The sequence below is a fragment of the Salvelinus sp. IW2-2015 genome, unplaced genomic scaffold (genome assembly GCF_002910315.2).
Source record: "Salvelinus sp. IW2-2015 unplaced genomic scaffold, ASM291031v2 Un_scaffold16416, whole genome shotgun sequence".
In the NCBI taxonomy this organism is placed as follows: Eukaryota; Metazoa; Chordata; class Actinopteri; order Salmoniformes; family Salmonidae; genus Salvelinus; species Salvelinus sp. IW2-2015.
The window spans coordinates 63,397-85,834 of record NW_019957576.1 but is presented as its reverse complement, the minus strand read 5'-3'; the positions used below and the strand labels follow the sequence as shown (position 1 = coordinate 85,834).

General features: G+C 43.0%; 1 protein-coding gene across 1 annotated transcript in view; it reads right to left on the bottom strand.

Annotated features, from left to right (window-relative positions):
- The window catches only part of LOC112080660 (netrin-G2-like), a 90,840-nt gene that overhangs the window by 49,409 nt on the left and 18,993 nt on the right, over positions 1-22,438 (bottom strand). The window contains exon 4 of the mRNA XM_070442655.1: positions 21,923-21,958. Within this exon, the coding sequence (XP_070298756.1) occupies positions 21,923-21,958 (36 nt within the window). The remainder of the gene's footprint in view (positions 1-21,922; positions 21,959-22,438) is intronic.

Here is a 22,438-nt window from a genome sequence, read left to right as displayed (position 1 = left end):
AAGCAACGCCAAAAAAAATAAAGAAAAATAGCACAGTTGATTAGGAGCCTGTAAAACAGCAGCCATCCCTCCGGCGCCATTGTATACGTTGAGAAATAGTGTATTACGGGTAGTTCCAAAGATACCTCGAATTAAGTTAATATATATGTAAAAATATATATATGTTACGTTGGTGAGTTAAAACCCATGCTTCCTACCCTTCCTACCCTCCTACCCTTATATCACAATACAAAAAAAAAGTATCCAATATTATGTTAAAATTGTGTTTTTCAGTCATTTTTTAGTTGGCCCGCTTACCAACCATATTTAGCTAAAGTAGGACAGCATGGAGTACAGTTGTTCTTCCTTTTTTAAGTTATGACACTACCGTTTGTGGTAGATGGTGGCAGATTGTGGTAAATTGCAACAATGGCTGACACTTAAATAACGTGCCATAGAATTGTAGCTGAAGAGGGACAGTCTCATAGGCTTTTCCAATGGAGGAAAGAGATCCAATTTATGTTAGGGACCACCTGTACTTAGGTTTTGCAGGGCTCTCTGGTTCTTGTAGTACTATATCCTTGTAGTAATGTTATTAGTACTGTTATTTGAGTGAATTCAGAAAAAGTGGGACACTTTTTGCAGGTCAATCAATCAATCAAATGTATTTATAAAGCCCTTTTTACATCAGCCAATGTCACAAAGTGCTGTACAGAAACCCAGCCTAAAACCCTGAACAGCAAGCAATGCAGATGTAGAAGCACAGAGGCTAGGAAACTCACTAGAAAGGCCGGAACCTAGGAAGAAACCTAGAGAGGAACCAGGCCAGTCCTCTTCTGGCTGTGCCGGGTGGAGATTATAACAGTACATGGCCAAGATGTTCAAACGTTCATAGATGACCAGCAGGGTCCGTCTTCTGTAACCTCTTCAGACATCTATCTATATGATACATTTCTGAAATTGTCCGATGTTTCCTAATCACACACATGTCAATTATATTGTAATTGGGGTACAATTAGGACTAGAATAATGGTGTCCCAGTTTATCTAACCTGCTATTCCAGTGTGCCAAAAGCAAACTGAAATATGGTTTTGACTCAGTGTACACATGGGTGTGTCATGCCTCCTGTGAATATGATATCAACATTTGATATCAACGATATCAACATCTTGAGGATTTCAGAAATGTATCACGTGTTGGGCTAAAATGTTGGATAGTCGTCGAAAAAGGTTATAGAACACAGAAAGTGTCCCACTTATTCAGAATTCACCCTATGTGGATTGTGCACTCGGGACAACTTTACTCACAAATGCCAGGTTTTTTACAACTCAGAGACTGGCAAAGAGACTGGCAAAGAGAAACAAATTAAAGGCCACACTGCAACACCACAAACATAATTTGTTTGATCAAGTGTCCATGCGGATTGGCGTATGTGGGAAACACATTCAGAGAGCTTAAAACCAGAATCACATAACACAAGAAATAATGATATCAAAAGTCCCCTTGCTGTGCACTTTTCACAGGCAAAGCACAACTACCTTCGCTACCTGGGAAATAAACATATGAAAATGCCACGTAGAGGGGATATTCTCAATTTCCTCCTGAGACGAGAGTCCTTTTGTGGATATATCAAATTTAATTGTATTGGTCACATGGTTAGCAGATATTATTGTGAGTGTAGCGAAATGCTTGTGCTTCAAGTTCCGACAGTGCAGTAATATCTAACAAGTTATCTAACAATTTCACAACATCTGGGTGGCAGGTAGCCTAGTGGTTAGAGTGTTGGACTAAAAACCAAAAGGTTGCAAGATCAAATCCCCGAGCTGACAAGGTAAAAATCTGTTGTTCTACCCACGTACAGTCACTGTGGGGACGACGTACCTCAATGCACTTATTGATAAAGCCAGTGACTGATGTGGTGTATTCCTCAATGTCATCGGAAGAATCCCGGAACATGTTCCAGTCTGTGATAGCAAAGCAGTCCTGTAGTTTAGCATCTGATTCATCTGACCATTTTTTTATAGACCGAGTCACTGGTGCTTCCTGCTTTAATTTTTGCTTGTAAGCAGGAATCAGGAGGATAGAGTTGTGGTCGGATTTACCAAATGGAGGGCGAGGGAGAGCTGTGTACGCGTCTCTGTGTGTGGAGTACAGGTGATCTAGAATTTTTTTCCCTCTGGTTGAACATTTAACATGTTGATAGAGATTTGGTAGAACTGATTTAAGTTTCCCTGCATTAAAGTCTCCGGCCACTAGGAGCGCCGCCTCTGGGTGAGTGGTTTCCTGTTTGCTTATTTCCTTATACAGCTGACTGAGTGCGGTCTTAGTGCCAGCATCTGTCTGTGGTGGTAAATAAACAGCCACGAAAAGTATAGCTGAGAACTCTCTAGGCAAGTAGTGTGGCCTGCAATTTATCACAATATACTCTACTTCAGGCAGGCAAAATCTAGAGACTTCCTTAGATTTCGTGCACCAGCTGTTGTTTACAAATATGCACAGACCGCCMCACCTTGTCTGACCGGAGTGTGCTGTTCTATCCTGCCGGTGCAGAATGTACCCCGCTAGCTGAATATCCATGTCGTCATTCAGCCACGATTCCGTGAAGCATAGGATATTACAGTTTTTGATGTCCCGTTGGTAGGATATTCGTGATCGTACCTCGTGTAGTTTATTGTCCAATGATAGCACGTTGGCGAGTAATATTGACGGTAACGGCAGCTTTCCTAGTTGCTTTCTGCGGGTCCGGACAAGGCATCCGGCTCTTCGTCCTCTGCATCGCTTCCTTTTGCCAATAATTGGGATGTCTGCCCTGTGGGGTGTTTGGAGAATATCGTGTGAGTCCTGCTTGTTGTTGTTGTTGTTGTTGAAGAAGAAATCTTTGTCTAATCCGAGATGAGTGATCGCTGTCCTGATATCCAGAAGCTCTTTTCTTCCGTAAGATATGGTTGCAGAAACATTATGTACAAAATAATTTACAAATATCGCAAAAAAACCCACATAATAGCACAATTGGTTAGGAGACCGTAAAACGGCGGCCTTCTCCTCCGGTGGAGAGCGGGGTGAACAGACAGTGGCTCGGGTGGTTGTTGTACTTGATGATCTTTTTGGCTTTCCTGTGACAACGGGTGCTGTAGGTGTCCTGGAGGGCAGGTAGTTTGCCCCCGGTGATGAATTGTGCAGATTCCACCACCCTCTGGAGAGCCCTGCGGTTGTGGGCGGTGCAGTTGCCATAGCAGGCGGCCCGACAGGATGTTATCAATTGTGCATCTGTACAAGTTTGTGAGGGTTTTAGGTGACAAGCCAAATTTCTTCAGCTTCCGTCTTCACCACACTGTCTGTGTGGGTGGACCATTTCAGTTTGTCCGTGATGTGTACGGCGAGTAATATACAACTTTCCACCTTCTCCACTGCTGCCCCGTCGATGTGGATACGGGGGTGCTCCGTCTGCTGTTTTCTGAAGTCAACGATCGTTTGTTCAATATTCTTTCTCCAAGAGGTCTAAATGTGGAACTAGATATAAAACGTTTTCTATAAAATGTGTTCTGCTCATAGGGGGCTGCCTTTTCCCATTTTCCTTATATAATATTGTATACAAAATTATTAATGCATTTGTCTCACCTGTTTTTAACCTATTGCACATCAATATTACTTGACAAGAATAAACAAATCGAAATGTATTCATATTTTTCCATATATGTCGACTGTGTAATATTTATTTTGATATTAATGTATTGTATTAATTTGACTGGATGTATTCAATGACCGGTTGTAGCCTACATGCCTCTAGTCCAGAGGTTATCTAAGTAGGTGTGTTTCAAAGTGGTGTATGACCTGATAAAGAACCAACTCAGATCGAAACGTTGTCAAATCAAATGAAACTTTATTTGTCATATGCGTCGAATACAACAAGTGGTAGACCTTACCGTGAAATGCTTATTTGGAAGCCCTTAATCAACAGTGCAGTTCAAAAAGAGTTAAGAAAATATTTACCAAATAAACGAAAGTAATAAATAATAAAAAGTGGCATCTGTCTGTTTTGTGCATCTGATTAAGTCACCACGGGAGCATAGCCGAGTTGGGGACATTACTTTAGTCTTTGATACATTCTTCTGTCCTGCACCTGATAAGTTGGATGTGCATATTTTTCTATTTTTTCTCCCACAGGAAACAACACTAGAGTTTTACCATAAGGGTGGGTCCATGGGGATTTTCCGCTGCACATCATTTGGCTATACTTCACCATAGTTACAGCTCAATTGGCAATCTAATATGAACCATGACAATAAAACAGACTCGTGATAGACCTAATTTATCAGCACTATTCTGTAGTTACCTTATAGAAAGTGTATTAGTCTGTCTATGAACAATGATACAGCTACAAGTACTTTACTTCTAGTACACATTAACCTACGAGTACACACAATGCACAATAGGCCTATACCTTCTTCAGTCTTTCCCTCTTTCTTCTCCATTCCCTCTTTCTCCTCCACTCCCTCTTTCTTTTGTCCTATCTTAGAGGGAGTCTCACTCTTCGCATTGTCCTCTGCTTCAGCAGGTTTGGAAGTGACTGTGAACATTGAAAGATTTTGTCCTTTACAGTCCGAATACGCATGTCTCTCTACAAAACGCATAGTACTACAGAACTACAGTAACCACATACTAGACCTACACAATGCGGCTACAATACACCAGCTATACCTTCTTCAGTCTCTTCCCCCCTCTCTTTCTCCTTCATCTCTTCTTCCTCGCCCTCTTTTTCAGAGGGAATTTCAGTCTCTCCTGCATCTTCTGCCACTTCACTATTAGCATCTGTACAAAAAACATTGCAACCTCCAAAAGAAGTATGTGCAAAAAGATTGTTATTTTCAAAGAGCTCTAAGGGGTATCTAGCCTTGAAAATAGGAATTACTAATCTGTCAAGGCATGGTGGAAAGAAGTTGTAAATAGGGAACATTCTCCTTTAAAGATCGAATCCGCATTTGGGAAAACAGCGTCATGTTTTCCCTCTTGCGTGGAGAGGCTATACAGACACGCCTGGTGCCCAAAATAGATGACGTACAGTGCAATCGGAAAATATTCAGACCCCTTGACTTTTTCCACGTTTTTTACGTTACAGCCTTATTCTACAATGGATTGAATTGTTTTTTCCCCCTGATCTATCTACACACAATACCCCAAAATGACAAAGCGAAAACAGGTTTTATACATTTTTGCACATTTCTAACCCCCCCCATGAATACGTTATTTACATAAGTATTCAGACCCTTTGCTATGAGACTCAAAATTGAGCTCAGGTGCATCCTGTTTCCATTGATCATCCTTGAGATGTTTGTACATCTTGATCGGAGTCCACCTGTGGTAAATTCAATTGATTGAACATGATTTGGAAAGGCACACACCTGTCTATATAAGGTCCCCCAGTTGACAGTGCAAGTCAAACCAAGCCATGAGGTCGAAGGAATTGTCCATAGAGCTCTGAGACAAGACTGTGTCGAGCCACCAAAAATATTCCTAGAGCTGGCCGCCCAGCCAAACTGAGCAATCGGGGGAGAAAGGCGCTACTTATGTAAAGGACAACCATCTCTGCAGCACCCCACCAATCCGGCCTTTATGGCAGTGCCCAGATGGAAGCCAATCCTCAGTAAAAGGCACATGACAGCCCACTTGGAGTTTGCCAAAAGGCACCTAAAGGACTCAGACCATGAGAAACAAGATTCTCTGGTCTGATGATACCAATATTAAACTATCTTTTGCCTGAATGCCAGCGTCACATCTGTAGAAAACATGGCACCATCCCTACGGTGACGAATGGTGATGGCAGCATCATGCTGTGGGGATGTTTTTCAGTGGCAGGGACTGGGAGACTAGTCAGGATCGAGGGAAAGATGAACAGAGCAAAGTACAGAGAGATCTTAGATTTTTTTAAACTGTTCCAGAGAGCTCAAGACCTCAGACTGGGGAAAACAGGACAACAACCCTAAGCACCCAGCAGAGACAATGCAGGAGTGGCTTCGGGACAAGTCTCTGAATGTCCTTGAGTGCCCAGCCAGAGACCAGACTTGAACCCGATCGAATATCTCTGGAGAGACCTGAAAATAGCAGTGCAGCGACGCTCCCCATCCAACCAGACAGAGCTTTAAGAAGATCTGCAGAGAAGAATGGGAGAAACTCCCCATATACAGGTGAGACAAGCTTGTAGCATCATTCCCAAGGAGACTCAAGGCTGTAATCGCTGCCAAAGGTGCTTCAACAAAGTACTGAGTAAAGGGTCTGAATACATGTGTTGCAGTAAGATTATCTCAAGACAATTTGCTGATACACAAAGCAACTCTAAAAACATTGAAAATGCATCCAATCCTGTCATACATCACATCATGGTTTCACAAATGATTTGTTTATCCAACTGTTGGTTATTATAACAGCATCTATATATATATATATATATATATATATATATATATATATATATACAGTTGAAGTCGGAGGTTTACATACACTTAGGTTGGCGTCATTAAAACTCGTTTTTCAACCATCCACAAATTTCTTGTTAACAAAATATAGTTTTGGCAAGTCAGATAGGACATCTACTTTGTGCATGACACAGGTCATTTTTCCAACAATTGTTTACAGACAGATTATTCACTTATATTTCACCGTATCACAATTCCAAGTGGGGTCAGAAGTTTACATACACTAAGTTGACTGTCCTTTAAACAGCTTGGAAAGTTCCAGAAAATGATGTCATGGCTTTAGAAGTTTCTGATAGGCTAATTGACATGCATTTGAGTCAATTGGAGGTTGCTGTCCTGTGGATGTATTTCAAGGCCTGCCTTCAAACTCAATGCCTCTTTGCTTGACATGATTGGAAAATCAAAAGAAATCAGCCAAGACCTCAGAAAGAAATTGTAGACCTCCACAAGTCTGGTTCATCCTTGGTAGCAATTTCCAAATGTCTGAAGTACCACATTCATCTGTACAAACAATAGTACGCAAGTATATAACACCATGGGACCACGCAGCCGTCATACCGCTCAGGAAGGAGACGCGTTCTCTCTCCTAGAGATGAACGTACTTTGGTGCGAAAAGTGCAAATCAATCCCAGAACAACAGCAAAGGACCTTGTGTGAAGATGCTGGAGGATACAGGTACCAAAGATATCTATATCCACAGTAAAACGAGTCCTATATTGACATAACCTGAAAGGCCGCTCAGCAAAGTAAGAAGCCACTGCTCCAAAACTGCCATAAAAAAAGCCAGACTGACGTTTGCAACTGCACATGTGACAAAGATCGTACTTTCTGGAGAAATGTCCTCAGGTCTGATGAAACGAAAATATTACTGTTCGGCCATAATGACCATTGTTATGTTTGGAGGAAAAAGGGGAGGCTTGCAAGCCTAAGAACACCATCCCAACCTTGAAGCACGGGGGTGGCAGCATCATGTTGTGGGGGTGCTTTGCTGCAGTAGGGACTGGTGCACTTCACAAAATAGATGGCATCATGAGGCAGGACAATAATGTGGATATATTGAAGCAACATCTCAAGACATCAGTCAGGAAGTTAAAGCTTGGACGCAAATGGGTCTTCCAAATGGACAATGACCCCCAAGCATACTTCCAAAGTTGTGGCAAAAATGGCTTAAGGACAACAAAGTCAAGATTTTGGAGTGTCCATCACAAAGCCCTGACCTCAATCCTATAGAAAATTTGTGGGCAGAACTAAAAGGCGTGTGCGAGCAAGGAGGCCTCCAACCCTGACTCATTTTACTCCAGCTCTATCAGGAGGAATGGGCCAAAATTCACCCAACTTATTGTGGAAGGCTACTCGAAACGTTTGACCCAAGTTAAACAATTTAAAGGCAATGCTACCAAATACTAATTGAGTGTATGTAAACTTCTGACCCACTGGGAATGTGGATGAAGAAATAAAAGCTGAAATAAATCATTCTCTCTACTATTATTCTGACATTTCACATTCTTAAAATAAAGTGGTGATCCTAACTGACCTAAGATAGGGAATTGTTACTTGGATTAAACGTCAGGAATTGTGAAAAACTGAGTTTAAATGTATTTGGCTAAAGTGTATGTAAACTTCTGACTTCAACTGTGTATATATATATATAAATATATATATTTTTGCCTATATAAATTAGCTAGCTAGCCCAAATAGAACTGTCAGCACTGTTTATTAAGATAGCTAGGTAGCTAGTTAATCTTGGACAATTTTAGATGAAACTACATGACCAAAAGTATGTGGACATCTGCTCGTCGAACATCTCATTCCAAAATCATGGACAATAATATGGAGTTGGTCCCCCCTTTGCTACTAAAACAGCCTCCACTCTTCTGGAAAGGCTTTCCACTAGATGTTGGAACATTACTGTGGGAACTTGCTTCCAGTCAGCCACAACAGCATTAGTGAGGTTGGGCACTGATGTTGGGCAATTAGGCCTGGCTCGCAGTCTGTGATCCAATTCATCACAAAGGTGTTCTATTGGGTTGAGGTCAGGGCTCTGTGCAAGCAAGTCAAGTTCTTCCACACCGATCTCAACAAACCATTTCTGAATGGACCTTTCTTTGTGCATGGGGGTATTGTCATGCTGAAACAGGAAAGGACCTTCCCCAACTGTAGCCACAAAGTTGGAAACACAGAATCATCTAGAATGTCATTGTATGCTGTAGCTTTAAGATTTCCCTTCACTGGAACAAAGGGGCCTCGCCCGAACCATGAAAAACAGCCACAGACCATAATTCTTCTTCCAACAAACCTTACTGTTGGCAATATGCATTCGGTTAGGTAGTGTTCTCCTGGCATCTGACAAACCCAGATTTTTCCATCGGACTACCAGATGGTGAAGCGTGATTTATCACTCCAGTGAACGCGTTTCCACTGCTCCAGAGTCCAATGGCGGCGCGCTTCACACCACTTCAGTCTACGCTTGGGATTGTACATGGTGATCTTAGGCTTGTGTGCGGCTGCTTGGCCATGGAAACCCATTTAATGAAGCTCCCGACGAACAGTTCTTGTGATGACATTGCTTCCAGAGGCAGTTTGGAACTCGGGAGTCAGTGTTGCTAACGAGGACAGACGATTTTTATGCGCTAAGCGGTTCAGCATTCAGCGGTCCCGTTCTATGAGCTTATGCTGCTCCTAGACTTTTCTACTTCACAATAACTTACAATTGACTAAGGCAGCTCTAGCAGTGCAGAAATTCCACAAACTGTTTTGAATTTTATGAATAATGACTAAAATATGTATACATTTAACCTAGAACTATAACTAATTGAATTCTACCCTGTTTTTCCTGTATTGATAAATAATGTTAGTTCATAAGAAAGAGGTTATGTAGCATGTACATGGGAAGAGAGGAAGGTATGTGTGTGCCTAAAGAAAACAAAGTGGATCATTAAACTATGTTTGAACCGACCTGGCTATAACTCTGGGGAGATAAGATAAGACATGGAGAGCCCCTCCAGATACGGGAAATCTGGAACTGTCAGCTGTGTGGTAATAAACTTTGGTGAGACTCCAGGAGAGAAAGAGAGAATCCAAAGTTTAGTGTGTATGTATGTGCGTAGGAATGGTATAAAAAGAACGTTTTTGTATATGCACAGCAGAGCTCTCTAAATAAACATTCCTGACAATTGTAGCTGGGCCTCCACCTGATTCATTCCATACCAGTTTCCTACAAATTCTGGGTATCAGGCTGAGTAATCAATGAATTGGGTTTATGAACACTGAGAACATAATTCTCATGACAATTGGTCCTTCGAGCTCGTGACACAAACTGACTTGTTGGAACGTTGGCATCCTATGACGGTGCCACGTTGAAAGTCACTGAAGTCTTCAGTGTGGCCATTTTACTGCCAATATTTGTCTATGGAGATTGGATTGCTGTGTGCTCGATTTTATACACCTGTCAGCAATGGGTGTGGCTGAATAGCCGAATCCACTAAATCGAAGGTGTCCACATACTTTTGTATATATAGTGTATCTTGACAATCAATGATGTCAAGAAGTTTGTATGAATTTCCCGTTTGGCATGTCTCTTAATGTAATGACATGACAACTGTGTTGGGACAACCATTCCCCCAATGGTTGTATTAAAATGTGGCTTTTTGTGATGTCACAAAAAGCCCTGAATAATCCTGCCTCCATCCAGCCTCCTGCATCAAATGTGTGTTTGACATAGGGGGAGGGGACCAGTAACTTTATGATCAAACTTGATCAATGTAGAAGCAACAGTAATTTTTCATACTTTTGAGATAGACTACTTTGATCTAGTTTCATCCAAATATCATCCAATTGAATGAAAAACATGATTTTGACTGTTCGGGACCTTTAAGATGACCAGGCTATTGACCATTCAATAACCACATATTGATTATGCAGCACTACTGGGTGTATGGGTGCCATAGAAATACAATCTGTTCTATGTATGGTTCCAGGTGTACCCTAGAAGTAGTCTCTATCAACAGCCAGGTGACATGAGAGTCTGCCATAGAGAGCCATTGCCTATCTATACATAGGTATGACCTTTTCTGTGACGGAGACACATAAGAGCCCGCTATTCATCTCTATGGAGCTTACCTAGAGGATCATTTAGCTTACACGCTCCCTGAGGATTTTCCTCCCAGGCGGTCACCCCTCCACGCCAACTGATCCTAGTATAGATCGTGCTGCTGAGCCGCAGAAAGAGGGGACACTGGCAGCTGTTCACAGAGCACCCTGTCCCCTCGTCCCGCTTTACACAGCTGGCTCCCAGCCATCATACCTCATCAACGTGACCCCGCCACAATCCCCCTCATGTTTGAGTCTCGCGATTTTCCCTCTTCCCATTCTCCATATGGGATAGGTAGCGATTGGTTAACACCTCCTCATACATGCATGCACACGTGCGTAAACACAACACACACGTATGCATGTATACAGGGATACCACAGAGAAGACCCACTGGGTACAGACATCATATCATTGTCTAATTTTGGTTTACATTTGGTTGAGTTGTCAACTAATGTTAATTCAACGTGAAATCAACAAAAAATGTCACCATATCATTGGATTTAGGTTCAAAGTTGGGTAAAAAAAAAAAGCTAAATTCCCATACGTTGATGACTTTTTTCAAATCCAATCAGTTTTCCATGTCGATTCAACGTCACCACAGTAAAATGTTTTTTTGAAATGACATGGAAACAACATTGATTCAACGAGTTTTTGTCCAGTGGGAACAAACACACACACACTGAAAAAGAGTGCCACCAAATGGTGGTGGAATCCGAAAGATGCCAGTTTCGATTATAGGTTCAACTGTCCCAGAGTCCCGGTAAGAGGACTGAATAACCAGCAGGGGACAGGGATACAACTCACACTTTACTGCCACACTGAACAGACAGGCACACACACACACACACAGCAAACAAGAATAGAAAAAAACAGGTGTAATTGATTGTGTAAGTGATCGTTTTATGTTCAGTGATGCACTAAAGGATGTCCAGAGGAAGTCCAGAGGCAGGATTGTCCATGTGGAAAAAGTCCAGATGGGAGTTGAGGTGAAGGACAGGAGTTTATAGAGGTTGTTTCCACCTGCCATCCTGGAAACAACCAAAGAGTTCAAGGGCAGACTGGGGTCTCCAACCCCAGGCTGGGCCACTGGTTTGCTAACCAGGCCAGCTGACTCTGTTCTCTGGCAACCTGGTCCCTAATACATAGGTGTGAAGTGGCCTTCTGCAACAGGACAGTCCCAGGGCCAGAAAGAGGGTTGAGAGAGAGTTCTGAGAGAATAGTCATTGGCAACTTGTAAGGGTTCACACACACCACACACAACACACACACACACACACACACACAGCAACACACACACACCACACCACACACACACCACACCACACACACACACACACACCACACACACAACACACACCACACACACACACACACACACACACACACACACACACACACACACACACACACACACACACCTCCCTATGGGGTGGGTGGGCTGATCTCTCAGGGACACTGAAGTTACACTGGCTGATCTAGCAAAACAGAGAGCATAAATGCATTTAATCTCAGTTACCCACGCTGCCTTGGGGGAGAGAGCGCTTCACAGCCATACCGGCATTAATCTCAATCGGCTCGTCAGCTCAACCCGCACTGTCTGACAAGCACGTACGCACACACACACCCAGGGAGATGGGGTTGGATTTGTGTGTGTGTATGCGAACGAGCGCGTGCGCATGTGTGTGTGTGTGTGTAGAGGGCGGCTTAGCGGAGCAGGACAGTGATGGAGCTCTCAGATCATCTGCTCTGGTCACTGCCAGCAGTTTGATCGAGAGTCAACACAGCAACACTGTTTGCCCTCTAGAGCTCCCTGACTCCCCACACCAATTCTCAACCAGCAGGCAGACTGCCTCCCTACAGAATCATGTTCACAGTGCCTGGCAGCATGTCATTCCAGCCACCAAAATACCTTGACATAAACCGTACAAGTGAAATACCGCATCCATATTAGGAAGTCGTGACAGAGTTTTACCTGAAATTGGACAACTTCTAATATGAATGCCGTAGATGTGGAGGTAGCCTACATGGAATTGTAAAATGTGAAGGAGGTGAATTTAGACATTGTCGAATATGGAGCAAATTGTGAATACAGTATAGACCTCTGACATTGTGTGTTGACAGCAAGTTTGATCAAGAGTGGTTCAAGGCCTCGTTATGAGTTGTGTAAAACCATTCTCTGGGGGTGATGATGCAAATGGATGTGTTTTGTTTTGGCCTCCCCTCTCTACAGTACCTCTCTCTCACTCTCACTCCCTCCCCTCTCTTCCTCTGCCGGTAGCTTGACAGGAACCCAGTGTCTCTGAAACGTGTTGAAATCACACTGATTTCACACTGATAGTGAAGCAGGACTTTATCCCGCCCTCTCTCCCTTTCTGTCATTCTAGCTTTTTCTCCCTCCCCTTCCACATTCTCTCACTATCACTCTCTCTCTCTCTCTGTCTCTCTCACTCACTCACACACACACACACCACACACACACAAGCCCACATACATTAACTGGGTTTCAGTATCATTATCTAAATTGAATGAGCAGCTCTGACATCGGATATGATTATTGTGCAATGTAAGGGGACACTCCTTTTTAAATAGCCCTTTTCATCCAGGCCTTACCTCTGAGGGAAGCGTGTCAGATTAGAAAATAGATTATAGTTCTATGACGCAACACCACAGGAATCCTTCAAATAAATCAGAATGCTTTTCAGTTTAGAGGCTATAGCTCTACTCTACATCTACTCTAAACTACTACTCTATGGGTCCGGCTTACCTTCTTCACTCTCTACAACCATTGGCTTAGGCAGCTCCGTTGGGGGCGGTGTTGTGACAGGGGTAGTGCTCTCGGTCAGGAACGGTGACGTGAGCTCCTCCGTGATCGGTGGAGTGGGTGTGGACTCCTCTGTGGTAGACTGAGGGGTGGTTGTAGGGGGCGTGGCCTCTGTGGTAATGTAGATGGCAGTTGTACGTTTTTCCTCCACAAGTGGAGGTGGTGAGGGAATCGGTGGGGGTGATGGTGGTGGTTGGGGGGGCATGCTGTAAATGAGGGGAGGCCAGGGTCCGTAACAGGGGGCTCTGTTGGGGGAGTGGTGGCGGTGTCGGTTGGGGCCTCGGTTGAAAGGACGGGCTCTTGAGAGAAAGAGAATGTGAAAGGGATGAGAAACGAGTGGTGTAAGGCATTAGCATAGGGAAGTTGTCTCGGATGTTTTATCCAAAGAAAGCCAAGCTTTTCTTTTCTCTGACCCACGCACGCACGTACGTTTGGCACAACACACACACACACACACACACACACACACACACACACACACACACACACACACACATAGACAGACTTGCAAAATGTGCAAATAAGCACATGCACAAAAGTGTCAGCATGCACAAGCACACACTCGCGAAACACTTGCAGGCACACGCACAGAAGTGAAGACATGATGGAAGTGTGATTTCACACTGCTGAGATTGACTAAACTCAAAAGCCGTGCCTTGTTAACCCTTTCCCTACTTTGAGCAGTGCAATCCCAGCGTGCTGCTCTGCTCTTCACACCTATGGGGGATGTTACTGCAAAGACAAGTTATTTTGAGTTTACTGCAGAAGATGCAGTAGACTGTTGTGGTAAGAGAACACTGATTGCAATACTAATGGTCCACTTCAGGCTGACAGTATGTGTGTGAGTATTAACATTTTAAAGGCCCCCCTCTTAGCATCGGGGATCCTTTCTATTGCTTTTTTCACGGTAATTTCCTGCAATTCTACACAATTTTCCATGGAACAGAGAGAAAAAAATGCAGTTTAAAAGCACATTCCTGCAATTCTACACATTGTCCCATGGGGCAGAGAGACAATTTTGTAGTTTCAAAGTTTAAATTATAGTGCACATTTTTACTACCATGGATCCCTGTGAGCCTCCCAGGCCCTGTTGTGCATATAAGGGTAGCCTATATTGTAGATGAATAATATTACATTGTATTGTATTGCACACTCTAAACTTGTTTCACAGACCCCTTGGCCAAATTCATTTAATCTGTTGTTGCTAGCAATATTGAATATTGCCGCAGTACCGCTGCGGACCCCAGTTTGGGAACCCATGCACTAGTTTGGGAACCCATGCACTAGTGTACTACAAAGCTCTTTGTGTTAAAGCATTAATAACAAGACCGAGTTTGGGAAACCCTGATCTAGATGATAATTTCAGCATCGTTTTTACGCCATCACGCTGCTTTGAGACAAGCGTGGGGACTCGTCTTGGTAAATCAATAAATGTCTGATTTTAGTTTTCCCCGAATCTCCGTTTGGATATTGGTTAGGCTACAATTACGCTGGGAAAAGGTTAACTAAGTTGAGGTGAGTGCTGCCTATGATCATCTTGTCTAGTTGGCTAATTTATTAGAACATTTTGTCATGTTATGTAGCTTAACAAATGGATAATTTTGCTCTTCACTCGCAGTCACTTAGTAGCCTAGGCCTACTCCCAACCAAAAGCCTGTGACTTCACGGACTTGTTTCACTGGATCTCTGTCTGTATAGGATATTTGGCTAATTGGTTTCTGGCTGGGAAAATAAGTCGAGGTGGTAGCTTATCTATTAGTTGCTCATCTATAACTTATCAGAAACATTTAGCATGTAATAATGTAGCCTAAATCATGTGTAGGCCTATTATTTTGCTTAATCACATGGGCAACTCCAAAAGCCCGCGGAGGTTGTGAAATATGAACGAGACTCACATGCATTTGAAAATAGGATTGCGATTATTTTCTATCAGTATTATGATGAAGGTAAGACTCCCTAACAAAGAGGGGTGAGGGTAGGAAAGAGACGAAATGTGGATTTAAAAAAAGCATGGGCTTGGGCTCTGTTTCAAAATATAACTGTTTTATATGACAGCTGTTCCAGACGTTCCCATGACACAAGTTGCGTGGGAAAAATATTTGTTGTATTTTATTCTGTTATATTCCATTATATTCTAACTATAAAATATATGTGTTTTGACTGTGATTGGGTGTCTTGTCTGTTTAATTAACAAAATAACAAACTATTGATTTCATTTGGATGGCACTCAAAAATGTGTAATGGGTTCGCATTCAAAAAGATGTCGCATGAAGCTTATTCATACTTCATTTTTAGTGCATCAGGGATAGCGTACACAGACGTTTTGGAATCCATGGCTGCACAGACTCGCAACATGGGCCTAATTAAACATTTTAAAATACATTTTATTAGTCTTATAATGTTTTTTAGGACCTGCCTAAATGAATTAATAATGGGTTTATTTTTGATGGTGTATATTCTCAATGGATTTATTAAAATAGACATCCACCCACATCTGCACACCAGTACTAACACTGTATGCCGGCATGTGCACGGGAGGTATAAAAGGTGCCTGTTTGTCATATAAACATCGCCCACATTTTTCTGAAGGCTAAATACTCTGTGAAAGCAGTATTAGTGACAGCAGACATGGTTGTTAAATTCTTTCCTTTTAAAGGCCTGTGGATTTCACCAAATGAGTATCTAGGTCAGAATTAGATACATTATAATAATGGCGCCAGAGGAGATGGCTGCCGTTTTAAGCTTTTTCAGCTCGAGACCCAAACGAGAAATGTACTGTCCTCAAACAACCCAAATTAAGAAGAAATAGATGCTCAGGGCCCAATTTGGGTCCCAAACTATAGTTTAAGAAAACCTGATCTAGGCGAATGTTATCAATAAAATTGAACTTTATGACAATACATTACATATATCACAAGGCCTTACTTTGATGGCCTAGTTTTACCATAACACAGTGGTGTTGGGAAACTCTTGGTTTACATGCAAGTCCTGCAAGTCACATCATGCTGGGTTGCAAAGTGATTTGTAATTCCTATAGGAATCAAGCCAGAGTTAGGATATCCAACAGTTGGAATTTGTATTCACCCGCAACCTGCATTCAAAATGACTGCCAGGGTAGGGAAGATTGAATACTGACTACCTCTAAAATCTAAACTGGAGCAACTATCTCAGTAACGGGTGCAATAAGTCAAACTTCTAACAGATTTGATTAGTTTAGAAAAATGTATGCTATTTATCTTTGTGTAGCATAAAATGTATCAATCATTCAATGTACATGAAAAAACACAGATATTAAAATCGCCCTGCAATAGAGCATGCCGGGAAATATTATATATGTGTAGAACCCTTCTTGCCTTCCAAAGAACCCTTCTTGCCTTCCAAAGAACCATTCTTGCCTTCCAAAGAATCCTTCTTGCCTTCCAAAGAATCCTTCTTGCCTTCCAAAGAATCCTTCTTGCCTTCCAAAGAATCCTTCTTGCCTTCTAAGGAATCATCAAATAATACTTCTTCCAAAAAACGCTTCTTAGGATGTTAAAGGTTCTGGATTGAACCCTTTGCCTTGGAAAATAACCTTTGTCTTCCAAAAGCAGTTCTTCAGATCAAAACGGTTCTTGGTAGGTCCCTCCACAAATAACCCTTTTTGAACCTTTTTTCTGAGAGTGTATAGTCTGTGGATAACTATAGGCAATTGGTGACTAATCAAACAGGGCAGGTGGGGCAGAGCCCCTTGAGCCCCACCTGTTTAGCAAAAAAAAAAAAAAAAGCAAAACATATAAATTGTTTTTGTTGCCGGTTTTGCCTGTTATTTTGGCATTAATATGTGTCACAAACAATGTAAAACATTTTTTGCCTACATTTTTTGTTTTACAAAAAAAGCTGCATACAAATATAGTCTCTTTTTTGCTTTCTTGAGTAAGGAAGCTCTAAAATGCAGGTGTTTTCGCCTAGCTCAGTGCTTTCTGTGATGGTGGGGCAGCCAGTGGAAAATACAGAGTGTAGGGTTTGGTAACGTTCTCTAGTTGCACCGTGATTGGCTCAGTGTTCTGTCACTCATGGGGACACTATGTCACCGCAAAATCTACGGGGAGAGCTCAAAAACGAAAGCCCCTTGAGTGCTGCCATAGACTTAGTACGTCCAATGACACACTGTTATTTGATATGATTTATTAGGATCCCCATTAGCTGATGCCAATGGCAACAACCATTTAAAAACATGAACATGTAGTGTGTGTGTGTGTGCATCTATCAGTTACACATACACGTTAGTACATACACACAACAAGTAGGTCACATGGGAGAGGCGTTGTGCCGTGAGATGTTGCTTTATTTGTTTTTTTAAACTAGGTTTGCTGTTCACTTGCTCTATATAAGATGGAATGGCGTATAATACTGTACGTTTCCTTGCATTTGATCTGGACCTGGGGACTGTGAAAAGACCCCTGGTGTTATGTCCGGTGGGGTAAGTGTGTGTGGCAGTGCTGTAAGTTGACTATGCAAACAATTTGGAAATTCCAACACGTTAATGTTTCTTATAAAAACAAGAAGTGACGCAGTCAACTCTTAGCTAAGATTAGACGGGAATGCATACTATTAATATTAGCCCTCTGATATTTTTTGTTGTTGTTGATTGTGATAAATTATCACAATAACATTTAATGCCACCTGCCAGTTTTGGTGTCCCTGTCATTTGTTACTGCGGTGCTAGACAGCCATTTGCTCAACGCTAACAATGGTAATGTGATTCAGGGAGGGATCGAGATAACGTTCCCAGAACACCTAATAACACCCAGATGAGTGACAGGTTGGTTTTTCTGAACATTTGTTCTCCTACAGACTACATTGTTATTAGGTTTTGATTTCTCTGGGTTTAATAAATGGTCATGTTTATGCAAAGTTGAGTCCTACTGGACTTTTACTAGAGCAGAGGAGGATAGACATACAAGATGGTGGCAGTTTGTAAGCTTGCGCAGCAAGTGTCTGTGTTTTTTAGTTAGTAGATAGGGATTGCCGCTTGACCTGCCAAGGCCTCTATCTGCAAAGGCAGATTTAGGAAGGGGAGGGGTCAAGCGGGCCCAAGGATTTGGTCTCTCTGGGAGAATCTCAATTGCATACTCCTCGTGTCCTCTCCTCGTCTCCTTCTCAAATCCCATTGCATGAGAAAGCCAAAGATCCCTCCCCTCTGACCTTCTCCTCCAATGAGTTTTGAAAAGGAGGCAACGAGAGAGGACGCGAGTAGAATGCAATTGAGATTCTCCCTCTGACCAGCCCTCCTCTCCTCTCCCCTCCCCACACCCATCTGGCCAAATTGACCAATGGGGTCAGAGCTCTGCAGATCCTTCTGGCTGGCCACTGGACTACTAATCCCCTGTCCATCTGAGCATGCTCAGTAGCAGAGACTGACCGGCTGACTGGCTGGGGGAGGGAGGCCCATGAGACTAATAAGGGAGAGTGGATCTACAGATTAAGGCAGCCCTCTGCAGCTCTCTGATCCAGAGGGGTTGGGTTAAATGCGGAAGACACATTTTGTTTGAATTGCATTCATTTGTGCAACTGACTAGGTATCCCATTTCCCTTTTCCTACAGTGAGCTCCAAAAGTATTTGAACAGCGACACATTTGTTGTTGTTTTGGCTCTGTAGTTCAGCACTTTGGATTTGAAATGATAACATGGATTTGAATTGACTTTGAGGTTAAAGTGCAGACTGTCAGCTTTAATTTGAGGGTATTTTCATCCATATTGGGTGAACCGTTTAGAAAGTACATAATTTCACATTGTGTTTCAGATTATTTTGTGCCCAATAGAAATGAATAGTAAATAATGTACTGTCATTTTGGTGTCACTTTTATTGTAAATAAAAATAGAATATGTTTCTAAACACTTCTACATGAATGTGAATGCTACCATGATGACGGCTATTGTGTCGGGCCAAACAACGCCATTTACCCGCGACTGTATTCATGGTACAGCACTGCCTCTTGTGGCTTATTTAAGTATGACACACTTCTCTAACTCTGCAGACAAACCCGTGTGGATAGAATGTGCATTCTTTCTGCAGGGAAGAAGCAAACCCGTGCCTACACGCACGCACACACGTTTGTTATGACTGGACTTGGAATTATCGGGTGTTTTATTCTTAGACCCATGAGAAGGGGGTGGACTCCTGGTCATGGCACAGCATGCACTCTACCTGTAGGGAGGTGATGGGGAAATGGGGGAGGAGTGAGTGAGTGAGTGAGAGCTTGGATCCCCGGGAGGATGATTTATGAGTTTCGCTGAGCCATCCATAAACACACAGATGCACGCCAGACCGGTAACGAGACGACTGTTTCTTTTTAATGTTTTAAAGCTTCAGTTAGCTGCTCCTCAATCCCAGCTCATCAGTGACTCTATAGGAGCTCTTGACATCGGCCTTAAAATACAGAAAAGTGCTGTGCAATTCAACGACAGCATTTCATGGATTTCCTCAAAGAAAATTCTGACGACATCAGACACGACGTTCCTGGCATTCCCTCTTTCGCCGTCCTCTCCCTCCCTCCTCCCTACACACTAAGTGCTTTTCCGGAGGAACACGATAGGCCCTCTGGCTCCCAGGATGTCAGGTTTAAATTTAACCTAGGACCGTTGTCAGTCGGAACTAGACCTGGTTCTGAGGACCACTTTATATTCACGGTCTTGACAGAGTGTTTGGTCCTGTCGGATAGGGGCTCCTCAAATCCAGTCAATCAGAAAGAATCCAGCCAACCTGTCCACTCTCTCCTATGGATGGACACGCCACATCTGGCATTAATGTCAACCAAGATGATGGATGGTTTGACAAAAGAGAGTCCACTTTAATGATAATGCACACACGCACACACGTGTGCATGGGCACACACACATGACACACACACACAAGTATTGTCTATGATAAGTCTATATCTTTCTACTGTACTTATATCTACTCTACCCACTACCACTAACTCTATCTCCTCTAGGTGCCCACCTTCCTGAGTAGTAGTAGCAGAAGCTTCCTGAGTAGTGGTTGTGGTCGGGTCTGGTTCTGGTGTGGTAGTGGGGTATACGGTTGTAGTTGCAGGTTCACTTTCAGTTATGGAGGTTGTAGTGGGGGCTGAAGTAGTTATTGTGGTGGTCAAAGGCAAAGTTTCTGACACTTCTGTGAGAAAACAGATTCCAAGTTGACCAACAAACAAAACATCCCCCCTCCCCACTCAAAGAATCCACTGAAACACTACAGCAGTGGTAGGCAACCCTGTTCCTGGAGTGCCACAGGTACTGCAGGATTTTGTTCCAACTAGGCCCTAAACCAGGGGTGCGCTTGAACGTTTGTTACATTGCGGAATGGTTTGTACTGAACGACACGTTTTCCCAAAACGTTCTTGAACAGACTTTGAGATACGTTTGGTCCATTTAGTGGGTGTGCCGGGGTGTGGCTTGAGGCAACGAGTGACTTATTTAAAGAGCAGCGGTACATTTTGAACCCACAACCCAACCCGTCTGGTTTTTCAACTGGTCGCTCAGTACAGCACCGCTTCGGTTAAATTGAACATTACATTACATTTTCATGTACTGAACGCAGCCCTGACCAACTGAGCTAATTGATCAGTTCAGTGATTGCCTAAATTCAACACACCTGGTCTTCCAGGTCATGGTTGCCTACCCCTGCACTACAACATTGGCTAGTCCTACATATGACTAGTCTAAAAGCATATGTCATATTTTTTTATCCATGAATAGCTTTAAGCCAAGTCTAATAATTGTCTAAGTTTTACAAGTCTGTCTTAACCCCAAAGTTCCCTAGTCAGTCCTATGGGGTGCCGTTTGTAACATGCTATATTTTGTGAAAAAGATCAATTCCGTGCAAAAAAAGGCAACGACGGCCCAGTCAGTCCTGTAGACTAACCAGGAGAGGCCAGTGCTGTCTGTCAGGTTTGATGTTGCCACTTTGCTGATCATTTCCGTCTAAGCGCTCTGAGCTGAGAGTGTCTCCACAGAGAGTATCCCTAATCAAATTCCCTTTTATTCATTCCGCTAGGAGCTCCTCACCCACAATCACACCGCATTACAGCACACTTACACATTCCCCTGCTCCCCCTCTCTCCCTTTCATACTCACTTCCTATCCCTCTCTCCCTCTCTCTCTCACACACACCCACACACACACGCGCACACGCGCACACACACACACACACACACACATCGCATTACAGCACACATTCCCCTGCTCTCTCTCTTCCCCCTCTTCTATTTCATTCTCTTTTTCTCTCCCATGCCTCTCCACCAGTGACTTCATTCTAACATAAGAGAGACAGAACTGTGAAAAGATTCCTGCAGTGGAAGCTAGCGTAGCTGGGATAAAAAAGGACATATCGATGCCGTGGTGGCGACAGTACAGGGAGTCCTATCAATGACATAGAAGACAAGTCCAGCACTGCAACCGACAAAAGAAGAAGAGCGGAAGCTGAAGAACAGAGATATGGAACAATAGAGAGTTAGATGGAGGGAATGTGAGAGAGAGAGAGAATGTGGATGCAACATCCTCTTCTTGGCTTGTTATTACTTACTAGAACCACCGCCCGTGGGGGCACCAGCGATTGCACCTGAAAAAAAGGGAGAGAGAGGGGGAGAGGGAAGAAGAAAAAGAGGATAAGTATCTGTTTATTTATGCAGTCTTCCCCGACCTTGTTTATCAAACTCTGTAGAATGATCTTGTGTGTGTTGTGCGTTAAAACAAAACTCAAAAAGCTGTATATCAGCGTTCTTCAATCCTGGCCTGACCTTGTTGGGTACCTACAGGAGTGTTCAGGCTTTTGCTCCAGCCCAACATCACCAACACACCTGATACAACCAATCAACTACCATTAATAATTTGGCCATTAATTAGTTAAATCAGTTGTGTTGGCGCTGGGGGTGGAACAAAAGCCTGCACAGTCTGTGGGATGAGGACAGAGGAACTCTGATCTGTATGCAGTTTGCTACTAGATCCTCTGCAGTAGAACACCACTCAAATCTGTTCATCCAGGCCCCCTGTTCTCTGCCCAACTCTGCCCAACTCTGGTTCTCTGATCATGGGATGATAG